The sequence below is a fragment of the Lampetra fluviatilis genome, chromosome 3, assembly GCF_964198595.1.
Source record: "Lampetra fluviatilis chromosome 3, kcLamFluv1.1, whole genome shotgun sequence".
Taxonomy (NCBI): Eukaryota; Metazoa; Chordata; class Hyperoartia; order Petromyzontiformes; family Petromyzontidae; genus Lampetra; species Lampetra fluviatilis.
Window position 1 is genome coordinate 10545344 of NC_136277.1, and position 13096 is coordinate 10558439.

General features: G+C 47.0%; 1 protein-coding gene across 3 annotated transcripts; it reads right to left on the reverse strand.

Moving 5' to 3' along the window:
* Window positions 1-3620: 3620 nt before the first annotated feature.
* Window positions 3621-13096, reverse strand: LOC144952172 (uncharacterized). 3 transcript variants are annotated; one of them, XM_078882585.1, is made up of 4 exons: window positions 12810-13096; window positions 9587-10141; window positions 8270-8640; window positions 3621-4402 (listed from the first exon to the last, which is right to left on the reverse strand). In XM_078882585.1, the coding sequence occupies exons 2-4, from the start codon at window positions 10137-10139 to the stop codon at window positions 4334-4336; spliced, it is 993 nt and encodes a 330-aa protein (XP_078738711.1). In that variant the 5' UTR covers window positions 10140-10141; window positions 12810-13096; the 3' UTR covers window positions 3621-4333. The 3 variants fall into 3 exon arrangements, with proteins under 3 accessions (XP_078738711.1, XP_078738718.1, XP_078738703.1); XM_078882592.1 differs by lacking the exon at window positions 3621-4402 and having other exon boundaries at window positions 6936-8640; window positions 9587-10110; XM_078882577.1 differs by lacking the exon at window positions 3621-4402 and having other exon boundaries at window positions 6936-8640.

Consider the following 13096-nt stretch of genomic DNA (forward strand, 5'->3'; position numbering starts at 1 on the left):
TCATCGATCCTACTTCAAAACAACTGAAAGGTCCAACGTCCAGATTTCTCACTGCTCCAAACGAGCAAGAGAAAGTCGGTGGCACTCATCTCCACTGACGATACAAAGCCCAATTGAGAACAATTCCACATTCACATGACAGGGGAAGAACGCTACTCGTTGTACGCATCCCAGAGAGATGATGAGCTGTTGACAGCTGACCTTGAATTTGAACTCAAAACCTTCCATTCAAAGTGGAACACTAACCAACAGTGCCACCCAGTGGATGCAGTGGAATAAAAACATTGCATTTCCAAAGAACACCGATTTAGCACGGTTGGGCTACGTACGGTGCGAAAGGAGCTCAACTTTCATAATAAAGGTTTTGGGATAGATTGCGTGAATATAAATGTGTCGTTAACCCATCACCACCCGCGATTTAACCCAAATAAACCTTTATTATTAATAATATTGGTCGCGAAAGCCTACGCGTTAAACCGAAGTTTAACATACAGTATATACACGTAATTGTTATACTGGTAGGAACCTCCTGGTTCCACCAGCCCACAGGGGATTATTGTGTCCGTCCGTCCGTCGTGCATCCAAAAATGGGAGGGGTGGGGCTGGGTGGAAAGGGGAGGGTGGGGAGGGGCTGGGTGGGGAGGGGCTGGGTGGGGCTGGGTGGGGGGTGGGAGGAGTGGGGCTGGATGGGGAGGGGCTGGTCACCCCGTGGTGCCCTTATAAAACTCAACGTTTCACCTACTCACGCCGGCTTGTGCCCGCCCTCACAGTCGGCCATATTTGCGGAATACACCACGCCGCCGTTGACCCTGGCCATTGACCGAGCAACCCAACGTTCCTACCAGCTCCCTCCGCAGGAATGTGTTTTGGTTAAAGAAGCTTGGCTTGGGGAGTGATTGGGGTTTTATGACCTCTAAACATTCGGGTATTTTCATGTTTCTTTAAGGTAATGCTGACTAAATGTGTTATGTTCTGTTTTAATGCAATAAAACAACCGTTTGCTCAATAGAGAACTCCTTATACAGAAACAGAATCATCTCTTTCCAATAGAGGCCGACCAAAATTCGGTTTCGGTTTCGGCACCGAAATTTGGCAAATGGCCTCTATCGGCATACTTTCGGTTTTGGCCGAAAGTCAATTTTTAACTTTCGGTCTGGTATCGTTTTCGGCCGAAACCAGAAATTCAGTTTCGGTCAGCCTCTACTTTCAAACAGATGTAATAAAGCTCGTTGAGACGACTTCTGGAATCCATCTTTTATTCAACTTATGTTACAGTTACTTCACGCTGCTGATAGGCAGCGTGAGAGGGACAGATAGACAGAGAGAGACGCACTGCCACGTGGCAACTCGGAGCCCCGCTCCCGCGTGGCCCCCTTCCTCTGTTCGTTCCCGTTCTGACCACGTGTCGTTCGTCTCCACCCCTATTTAATACCCGGGTCACGTGGTACGTTTCCGCCAATCCTCGCTAGCCTGCATCGAATCTTCCAGGCTCCCTCGTCAGCTCCCGGGACCACGCCCCTGACTCATCTCCCCATTGGCTGAGGCCAAAGCCAGCAGAACCAATCCTTATAGCTGTCACCTTTCCATCACGTCAGGGCCATGCCCCCAGGCTTCCCCCCATTGGCTGTAAACCAGGACCGGCAGAGCCAATCACCATGACGAGTTGTGATACGTCAGTGAGCCGGATATATCCTCATATTACACAGACATTTTTTTATCATCCAGTACAGAATCCTTATCTCGTTCAGGGCATCTTAACTTGGCTCAACAATTGTCATTAATTTCCTCAATATTAGTGATGTTCTGCTTGTGGGAAGTCGCCAGTAGTTGTAAAATATGGTCCAGATGTCTTGCGACCCCCGATTAATTGACCCCTAACATTTTTTTTACCCTTTGTCCTTACTTTAAAATACATGAAGTTTTCGAGAATTAAATAGGGGTCACAAGACATCTTGATCACCCTGTACAATTGAAAGGCTGGTCCTCACTCCAAGAATGTGAAATTTCCACCAATGGCTTAAGGCCGGCAGGAGAGATAATTGCCCTCAACCCATTTGAGCAAGGGCACATTTTGGCTTAATTACACAGCCAATACAACATTTATTCAAGATCCATACATGTGCGTGTGTGTTGTTCGATTCCCGCTCACAGCCAACACCAGTGACGATTATCCGAACCGGTCCTGGGGCCTGCCCTAGGTCGACTCAGCCTGAAATGAATAACTGGTGCTATGTGTAAGCATCACCACTCGGGAGACAAAGGCGGCCGCGTGTGGCACTGCCCACCCACCCACTTGTGTGCCGTGCCGGCCTTCAGAGGTTCTCACGAACAGCACTTGCCCCCAAAGTCTGCAAAAGTTGATACGGGGGATCTTTGTCGTCTTTGTGCAAACCCAACTGTTGGCTCGTGGCCATATATATTGCTTTGTCCCCGAAACTGTGTTGGAGGCCCTGTTTAGTGGTAGCGAACACAAACCCAGTGCCAGCATTATCACCGCCACCCGATGCCTCCAAATTCTGCTTGATATGATATTTCTTGTTTGGAGGAACAGTCTCCCGATTTGAGTTGTACCACCGTATTCTTCCATCTCCTTGTGAGCTGGCTCCGAAACCTGCTTATACTCTCAGGAGCTGTCTGTACCATCCTGATCGTTGTGTAGGGGTGTTAGAGAGAGAGCCCGTTATGTATGGCAGCTTATGGCAAACAAACACAGTGGGCGGGGCTACGTGAGTGCACGGGGAGGTGCTCTCTACGACGTCCGCGCCAGGCACCCCGGGGGGGCCCCACCCCTCAGCGGGGGGTTGGGTATAAAAGGGGATGTATCGGAGGGCTCGGGGTTCTTGTTAAGCTAACCAGTGAAGACTGAAGACGTCTTAGCTAGAGCCCTGGACTCCCCTGGTTCGCCGTCCTTATCAGGGCCGAACAGGACCGAGCCAGCGGCGTGGTCCCGAGATCCAGAGCCGGTGCTCTTGTCAGCGCTGGTCTGGGACTCAGGGTACCGGGCCCGACTTACCAGTGTCGGGCCAGATAGCGTCCCCTAGCCCGTTAGAGGAGGACTAGGAGGCAGGCTAGGAAGTAGCTAGCGCGTGTATCCCCAGCTAGCCGGGTGAGGGGGCCGACACCCCCTCTAGTGTTGTATGCCAGAACCGTGCTGTGTGAATAAAACCCGTGTGCCTCCAACTCCGGCGTCCAAGAGTCGTGAACTCTATTACAGTTGTGACAAAACACCTTGTGAAAGACCCCACGCAGAAGATCCCTGGGGTTTGATCTTCTACGAAGCGCATGGACGCAGATGCGGATACCTGATTTACAAATTGTGAAAATTAAAAACTCTTCGGTGTGTAACGGTGGTCATCCAGAACAGATCGTACAACATCTAACGATGCAATGCCCGCTCCACAAATACGAAGAAGACATCGCAGCAATACACTCCGCTACTCCTGACGTGGCTATCTGGCTTGACCACCTAAATGTGAAATTGTAGTTGTTGCATTTACATCAGCCATACAAAATTTAATATTTAAAAATACTTTTTTTTAAACACACTTTAATGAAATGTACTGTCCGAGCTGCCCTGCCCCCTTCCCCCATCGCCCCTCCCCTCCTTCCACATCCCCCGCCCCTCGGCGTGGCTCCCCGTGGCTTTCCGTAACGTAATTGTGAGCTGGCTCTGGAGCTGCTTCCATCTTGGGAGTGGCATAAACTTGGCAGGAAGAGAATGTCGGTGGCCATGGGGAGGGAACTGGCACGGATGCCTCAGAAGTTAGCTCACTAACCTCAAGAGTCGTCAGACGTTTCAGCGTCTCGGAGGCTGGCTCCGATACCATGAGGGGCGGCTCACAATTCCCAGGGGTCAAATTCGGCTTCTGGGTCTCGGACGTTGGTGTGACCCTGAGATGTTCAGGAGCCAGCTGTGCTGGCATTGCAGAGGACGGTGGTGGTGATTGGGTCTGGATTTGGATCTATCAGCACCGGCTGCGACTCCTCTAAACTACATTTTTTATTTTACCAGACAAGGCCCAATAGAACTCTTTTTCAGAAACCACCTAACAAATAATAGCCCAATGAAGTGGCTCATTATGTGGAAATGTATAGCAGCCAAAAACGAAATGTTTAGCAGCCAAAAACTTTAAAAATCGCGAGAACCCGGAGAAAAATCCAAACGACCACGGTGGGGAGAGACATGCAACTCCAAATATACAGGTGTCAAGGGGTCAAACCCACGATCCCCTGTATACCAGGCGAGGTAGTTAACACATCGCCACCGTGGTACAATCTCGGTCAGGTCAAGCGAGTTGCTACTGGAGGCGATGGGGGGTTTCCACGGAGGTGGTCACTGACACCCAGAACAAACGGGAGCTGCAGGGCCTCCTCGGGCGTGAGCAGGCACGCAGGATCCCACCTGCAACGAGATGAGCGAAGGTATCCTTTGGTTCTACATCGATTTGCTTCGACTCGACGGGAGGGGGGGGGGTGTATATTCTTAGGTTTTTTGGTAAAGTCACGTAGGTAAAAATTTTAAATTAATAAAAGTAAAATAAAAAATAAAATAAAAATCACGACGATTCGGAGGCAACACAAGCTTCCGTCTTCAGGTGGAACCGTCACAGGACGATAACTGTATCAAGTGAGCTATCGTGCTGTGACGGTTCCACCTGAAGACGGAAGCTTGTGTTGCCTCCGAAACGTCGTGATTTTTATTTTACTTTTATTAATTTCAACTTTTTACCTACGTGACTTTACCGAAAAAACCTAAGAATATGAATCCTTGCAGTCACGAAAGCTTCAAATCTAGGGGGGGGATGCTTCGTTTTCAATTCTAACACAAAACCGCATTTTTGGATTTAACAATGCACAAGGCCAAACACGGTCGCCCTGATGTAACACAAATCTACCCAGTCTCGGCTAAAGTTGCAACGTCATGTGTGTGTGCGTGCTTTGTTTGTTCACGATGAGTGTTGATAGGTGTCTATTTGAATTCTCATTTCCCGAGATGATTTTGTGGACAGTGATGATGAGTCTCTTGTGCAAGACATCTTTGCAGTAAATTCTAGAAATGTCCACTCGACCCCCAGACAGTTTATTTTGGAACGATAACCCTGTCGACGAAGCGGCGTCCCGTGTGCTGTTGTTTTTAGGAAAAAAAAAAGACCAGAACGTGAACAAGGAGTTTTGTGGCAGAAAGTGAAATGAGAGGGGCTTCCTGATATTGAATCGGTGAAAGCGACCCCAGATTTAATAAAATTTCATGTGCTCAATAAAAGTGGGTGGCTTCCTTTCGATATGTTAAAATTTATTTATGCAAGTCACCCACTTTTATTGAGCACATTCAATTTGATTAATTCTGGGGTAAAAATGTATTTTCTACTTTTGAGTGCAAATAAAAGTGTGCATTGAAAACCATGTTTTTTAACCAATTTTTGTTCACATTGAATCTTTTTTTGGAGTTCTCTGGTAATACAGCACAATTTGTTTAACAAGCCTGAACCTATGGAGGCCAAAAACGGTCCAGGATTTGCTTGCTTAAATAAATGCTGCTGGATTAATATTGGCCAAGCAAGGCAAATAAGCCAATGGACTAAAACTATGATAGCAGAATGGAGTTCTCGTATATATTATTTCAGAAGCATTGCATATTTTAAATATAAAATGTATATTTTCAATTCGTTGATTAAAAAAATAATAATGTATAAACAGCAAAACATTATTCATCTCAAAGTCCATTTATTGTGAACTGCAAGCATATTTCACGCTTCCAAATTTATAAATAAATGTGTTTATTTTATTAAACGTGTTTGTGTTTTAAATGTAATCACCAATCGTATCTAAATTGTCCCATTACACGTCCAGAGTTAAATGGTGAATAATTCTCATCAGAACCTTGCACGTCAGTAAATTACATTTAAAGATGACACGGAAAAAAAGCAATAATTCTTCTACACTAAAAATTGCACAATTTCATGCTTTGTAAAACATCACTTGTACATGTCAATATTACAATACGAAAATGTTACCCTTGAGATAGGGCTTTGTTCCAATTATGTTCTCAATAAATTTGCACGAAACGTTTTTCGTAAAATAATGATTGGGGGCTTGAGACCATCAACGTTTGAATACCAAATTAACATTTTTTCCCCATAATGATACAATTGCTATTCGCGTCATTCGCATAGCAAATATCCTGCCGCGAATGTGCTATGCTTATGCGTTGTAAGCTCTACGGAACATTTACATCTCCAGTTCCCTGCAGAATTCGCTATGACAGTCGGTGACAAATCCCAGAGTGAATGACAAGTTCAGTATACAGTATTCCCACGTTACTCACGAACTTGCTACCCACGATTTTGGCTTTCTGCGAATCGCATCTGGAACTCCAAGCGACTGCATCGAGAGGGAAAGCGATCCTATTAAGTAATGATGCAAAGCATAATTTAAAGTAAGTTCATTTATAAACTAATTATTTAATACTTTCATATGCATATTTATTTACTTCATGTTGATTATAACCGATTTCAGTTTTTCTGTGTTATAATTTCATGTGTTTGATAGCTTATTCGTGTATTTAAATGAGGTAATTCATTAAAAAGGGCAGCATCATAAAAATAACTAGAAAACAAAAAGAAACACAACACAAACAGCTCCAATTTGGCACGCACTTAACAGGTCATAAAAAAATGCATTGCAAATCTAGATTTTAACCTTTCGTGACTGCAAGGATCCATACTCTTTGGTTTTTTCGGTAAAGTCACGTAGGTTAAAAAAGGAAAACGAAAACAAATACATAAAATCACGACGTTTCGGAGGCAACACAAGCCCCCGTCTTCAGGTGGAAGTCACAGCAAAATTACTGGACACGAAAAATGTCTCGTCACCTGAAGACGGGGGCTTGTGTTGCCTCCGAAACGTCGTGATTTAATTTATTTATTTTCGTTTTCCTTTTTTAACCTACGTAACTTTACCGAAAAAAACAAAGAGAATGCATTACAAGTTTTTTTTTTTTAAGACCAGAGTGAAGGAAGGCCAATAGTGATGGATGTGTAAGCTCTTGGTGGATTTGTTTGTAGATGTGTGAAGACGCCCATCTGCAGGAGCTAAGAGGTGCCTGTAGGAGACAATAAAGCCAGTAGGTTGCCGACCTATCCGTGTGAAGTTTTGAGCTTTAATCCCTCGCAGATGTGTCCGTGTGCTTTTCTGGGCACTCCAATTACAAGCCTGTGTTCTCAATCTTCATTTTTCATATCGGATTACTTATCCCTCTCCACTCAGGGATCAAATCCCACCCACCCTCAACTCCGACACTCCACCAGAGGTGCCCAGGCACTGTTCTAAGAAGAGGGGCGAAATAATTTTATAAACGATTGACAACGCGAAGATATTTTCACAAATTGGATGTGGCGTTCAATCGAGAATTCGGGAGACGCGGCGCCAGAGATCAAAGTCCCTCATGTGCCAGCTTAAACAGGTGACAGCCAGAACAGGTGACAGCCAGAACAGGTGAGGCTTGAGCTGCTGCTTGAAGGTACATAGGTACTTGGCTGCTGCCTATGTGCAGTGGGGAGGGAGTTCCAGATGGCTGCTGGTGCAGCTATGGGGAAACGCCGTTCACCCAAGGCGGTCCCGAATCTGGATACAATGAGCTGGTTGTTGGTTGAACTCCATGGGACGTGGTGGTTAGCCGTGGTTAGTGGAGTGAGGAGGGTTTGGAGAGGTATGGTGGGAGACATTGAAAATGAACTCGGTGACACGAGTTAGCGATTCCGTATTGTATCCCTGATTTGATGGGCAGCCAGTGCAAAGTTTTTAACATAGCTATGGAAGCCATAACAACCCAGGACAGCGCGCGACAAGTTGTTCTGAAGCCGCCATTGTTTGTCGAAGTGTTTTACTGAAGTCCGAAGAAGGATGACGAAATCGGACTGGGGGCCCCATTTTATTGCTTGCACCAGAATCAGAATATTTCTACCGGAGGAATCCAGTCCAATGAGCTATGAAGCTCTTTTTCACAGATGTTTAGTAGTGGCGGCTCAGAAAGGTGACCCCCGCCTCTCCCATCACTCCCGATGTTGTTGTTGTGTTTAGTTTGTTGTCATTCCCCCGCACCTCCGATTGGCACGGTTGGCTACATACGGTGCGAAAGAAGTTCAACATACATACACACACGTTACATTCCCACCCCCGGCGCGACCCCCTTTGAAACAACCGCCTCCCTGTCGTGCAAACGCATGTGAGTCCGCAAGTTGGAGCGGAACGAGAAGGTGCGCCCGCACACCTCGCAGCGGTACGGCCGTTCGCCCGTGTGTGTCCGTCGGTGCTCCTTGAGGTGGCAGGTCTGGCGGAAGGCGCGGCCGCACACCTCACAGCGGTACGGCCGCTCGCCCGTGTGCGTGCGCACGTGCGTCTTCAGGTGGCAGCTCTGCGTGAAGGTTCGGCCGCACACGTCGCAGTAGTAGGGACGCGCCTGCAAGCGGGGCGGCGCAGAGGCCGGGTGGAGCCGCGCGTGGCGGAGTGCTCGCGTCGTCGCCGCCGCCGCCACTGCCGCCGCTGCCGATGCCACCGTGAAGGAGGGGCGCAAGGCTGCCGGTCCCTGCAGCGACGTGACGTCCTCTATGATGAAGCCGAAGTGATTGCCGGCGCTTTCGCCTGCAGGTTTGGGAAAAGGCTGTTTATTAAGCTTTGCAATGGACAATTCCATGGCAACCTCATAGTTAAGATAAAATTCATCCTTATATCAATGGTTTGACACGTAGAAGATATTGATTGTGCCATCACACAGTATGTCCGACACTGCGGTATTTTGAGCATTTCTCTTATTAGGAAAGGTAGACATTCTATCCATCTAAATAAGTCCTTATTGGTTAACATAATATACCCAAGTTAGAATCGACATCATGATTATACTGATGACTATTCACATTTTCATAGTGTCTAAAATCTATGCCCCAAAGCCTGCCGCGCAAAATTTAAAACATTTTACAATTTTGTCGTATCGTTATCGCCATCGTAAGATCTAAATATCGTAAGTCGGACCCGCATAACTCAGGGACTATCTGTATATGTATATAACAACAAAAAAGTGTGGTTAGAGCACGTGCCTCACAATTGGATGGTTAACAGCTCAAATCCAGGCCAACTCAACTCTTCAGCCCGATGCAGTTGCTCAAATGAACACCCCGTTGGGAAGTCAACAGTAGTTTTCCTCTTCTTGGTTCTTTCGGTAAAGTCACGTAGAAGGGAAATAATAAAATAATAAAAATAAAACATAATAAAATAAGTAGTTTTCCTATACAGTGACAACTGATCTCCATCATAATGCTGTGGAATTTACAAAGATGACTCGATGAAGAAAGCTCTAAGATGGATGTTTGCAAAGATGCCGAGAGGCAGCAAAAGAAGGATGCTGCTTGATGACTTGAAGGCAAGAGGGTCAACACAGGAAAATGAAGCTCAAGATCAGACAGGAAGGATGGAGGGAGTTAGAGCAAAGGACCTGCCATTGTGCATGAGACTAAAGAGAGTGAACCGATGTGTTACAACCTTGTTGTTTTTTGGTAATCGCCGTGTTATTGCTGTGCTGGAGAATGCTCACCATACAGCGAACCATCCACGATCTCCTCCTCGTTTCTCCTGGACTGCTCCTCCTCATCATCGATGATCTCAAGACCAAGTTCCGCCACGCCCTCACAGGGAACATCACCATTCGCACTGTCCCCACAAACTTCACCACCTCCATCACCACCACCATCACCTCCCAGCCTCCGCGCAGACAGCAGCAGCTCCCGGCTCAAGCCGCTGAATAGCGCGAGCAGCACTTCCACCAGGCCTCCCAGCGTCAGATCGCCAGGGGAGGCGGCGGCCGCGTCGTCCCAGCGTGGTGTCCCGTCGCCATCGTGGGGCTCGGCGCCCCGCAGGGCCTTCACCACCTGCCGCAGCACGGCGTAGAAGCCGAAGGGCAGGCGGTCGCGCGCCGCGGCCAGCAGCTCGGCACGCACGAGGCCGTCTCCGACGCAGGCGCGCAGGACCCCGTAGTCCCGGATGCCCAGCTCAGAGTCCATGGCCCGGGCCACCTCCTCGTTCACGCCCTGCGCCTCCAGCCACGCCGGGAAGTCCCCGCTCGGTTCCAAAACAGCGGCGCAAGCCATTTCTGTTAACAAATACTTTCACTGTAACCACACTGCTCCGTTTTTCACTGTTTTGTTTGGTATCACATGTAAAGTTACATGTTAATTGGTGGATTATCCAGGTTGCAAATTGTGCTTGCAGAATAAAGATGAATATAAAATAGGGTATTCCACTCAATCATGCCTATTATGCATGCTGCTTCTATAATTATTAGACACTCCTAACTGCTTAGTTTAGGAACAGCCATGTCTTCCATCCCACTGTAAGTAAACAATGTTTTGTGTGCAGGCTAATTTACATGTTTTGCATTATCCATGGGTTTGTGCTATCCAAATAATCTTTAGTACCCCAAATAATCGACTGAATGTCATATATTTATGACTGAATGCAATAATTACCTCTAGGAAAAAGCACAATTTTTTATCTTGGTGAAAACTGTTTTCCACCAAATATTGGCATAAGCTGCCTTTTTTTACAAACAGCTGTATCAGGCCTTGCATTTGACAAGAAATCCAGGGCCCACAGACCAAAACTCGGGTCTATACTTAAATATTTGTTATTTGGTTTTAATTAATGCAAATTGTCAATCTATTGGCCACTGCCATGAGGATATGGATTCACCACCACTTGCTAAGGGGAGGTCACGGGGAGGCAGCCAATAACTTGGGATCAAGGGACGAGGTCACGGGGGTCAGAAAACTGCGGCTTCAGAGCCACATGCGACTCTTTTAGGACTGCTTCGTGATGTTATTCACATGCATTGTGGCTCTTAAAATATTTAGGTTTGTTTTTACCGAATTCGAACAAAAATGCCTCTTCTTTTTTTGGTTGCCGACCCCTGGATGAGGATGATAACGCAAACCGATGCAACAAGATCCCCCAAAAAATATATATAGTACAATACCACCACGTAAAAATAAAATCCTGTCCAATAATAAACACTCTCTCTCATCTGGGTGGCGCTTATCGACGTTTGCGGGCTCCGAACCTATTAATATTCCACATTCGCTCGTCAGGTAAACTAAACTTTTAATAACCAGGTAAAGCCCACCGAGTTATGATCCCAATTGACCTTTCCCAACACTCATTGAGGTGTTCTACACAAGGTGATTCGTGAATTGTTGGATGCACACTTTCAAAATGTTGCATCATAAAAGAGCTGTACTAAACTATATTAACTATTTGTATTTTACCAGATAAGGCCCACTGAGCTATATCTCTTTTTCAGAAGCAACCTTGCCACAAATGATCGCTCAACGAAGTGGCTTATCATGTGGAAATAGTTTTGCAGCCAAATAGTCGAAAGGAATGTTTCTCTCAACGTGCAGGCAAGAACAGGAAGCCCCGGAGAAAATCCATGCGACCACGGGGACAGATACACCGCGAACTCCAACGATACAGTGGGTGTCAGGGTCGGGATGGAACCCACGACCTCCTGCACACCAGGCGAGGGAGTTAACATCTCGCCACCTGATATGCTCAAAGGAATAACGGGGAGGGGGGGGGGAAGTCCATATACAGTACTGTATTGCCAATAAAAACCAAGGTGATAACAGGACCTATTAAAGCTCGAGCCCAAATAACAATTGTACGGTCTAGGATCAAATCATCCGGAATGTGTCCCCGTCTTGTCAAATCTCCGAAGCTCAGCGTGCTTTGAGCCTGGATGGTGCTTTGGATGGGGGGGGGGATGACCACCATCCACTAACAGGGCTGCTCCAAGGTTGCGCAGAGTTCGAGATGAGCAAAGATCCTCGCACCGCCGATTGGCACGGTTGGCTACGTACGGTGCGAACGAAGTTGAACATACATATACATCTGTCGGTCTACGGAACTGCGACTCACACACACATCGACTCACACACAGACATACGTGGACTCACACACACATGGACCTACACACACACATCGACTCACACACACAGAGACTCACATACACATACATAGACTGACATACACATTGCCCTACACACACATACGGACTCTCACACACAGACATCCACTTTAGATACACACACATGAATGAACACACACAAATCGACTCGCGCACACACACATTGACCTACACACACACATGGACCCACGCACACACATCGACTTACACACACACATTGCCCTACACACACATTGCCTTACACACACATTGCCCTACACACACATTGCCCTACACACACACACATACGGACTCTCACAGACATCTACTTTAGATACACACACATGGATGAACACAAATCGACTCACGCACGCACTGACTTACACACACGCATTGACTTACACACACACGCGCATTGACTCACACACACATACATAGACTGACACACACATACGGACTCTCACAGACATCTACTTTAGATACACACACATGAATGAACACACACAAATCGACTCACACACACACACATCTCCGCCTTCCACCAACTCGCACGGTGAAGTTATGGTTCAGTAGCCCTCGCGAACCCGACCAGACGTCGTGTGTTGGGAGGTTGGCAGGAGGCCTTCATCCAGCAGTGGATTGAACAATGGTTGGACGTAAGTGTACGTACGATAGCAAAGAGGCAGGCGCGATAACAAATCGACACTTTATCGTCATAATTAAAACTGCGACAAACACAAAAAAACCCCATCAACACGTTCGTCAATTGCTACATTTCGTTCATTGTAATAATATATAGAGACAACACAATACTTACCGGTAGTTATTGTTTAAAGAGACACGAATCAGCGCGGGCGATGACGGCCAACTTCGTCGGCTTTTGTTAAAACGCGCGCGGGAATTCGTTTCGTCGGATGACTTTCGCGGTCTTCCCCGGGGCGGTTTAACAAATAAACACAAAAAGAAACCTCCTCCCTTCCCCTCCTCTTCCTCCTCTTCCTCCTACCACCACCGCCACCAAATCCTCGAGAACAAAACGTAATTTCAAGCGGCGCACGGCGGCGGAAGTCGGCGACGCGAGACGGCGCCGGAACGGACATCTTG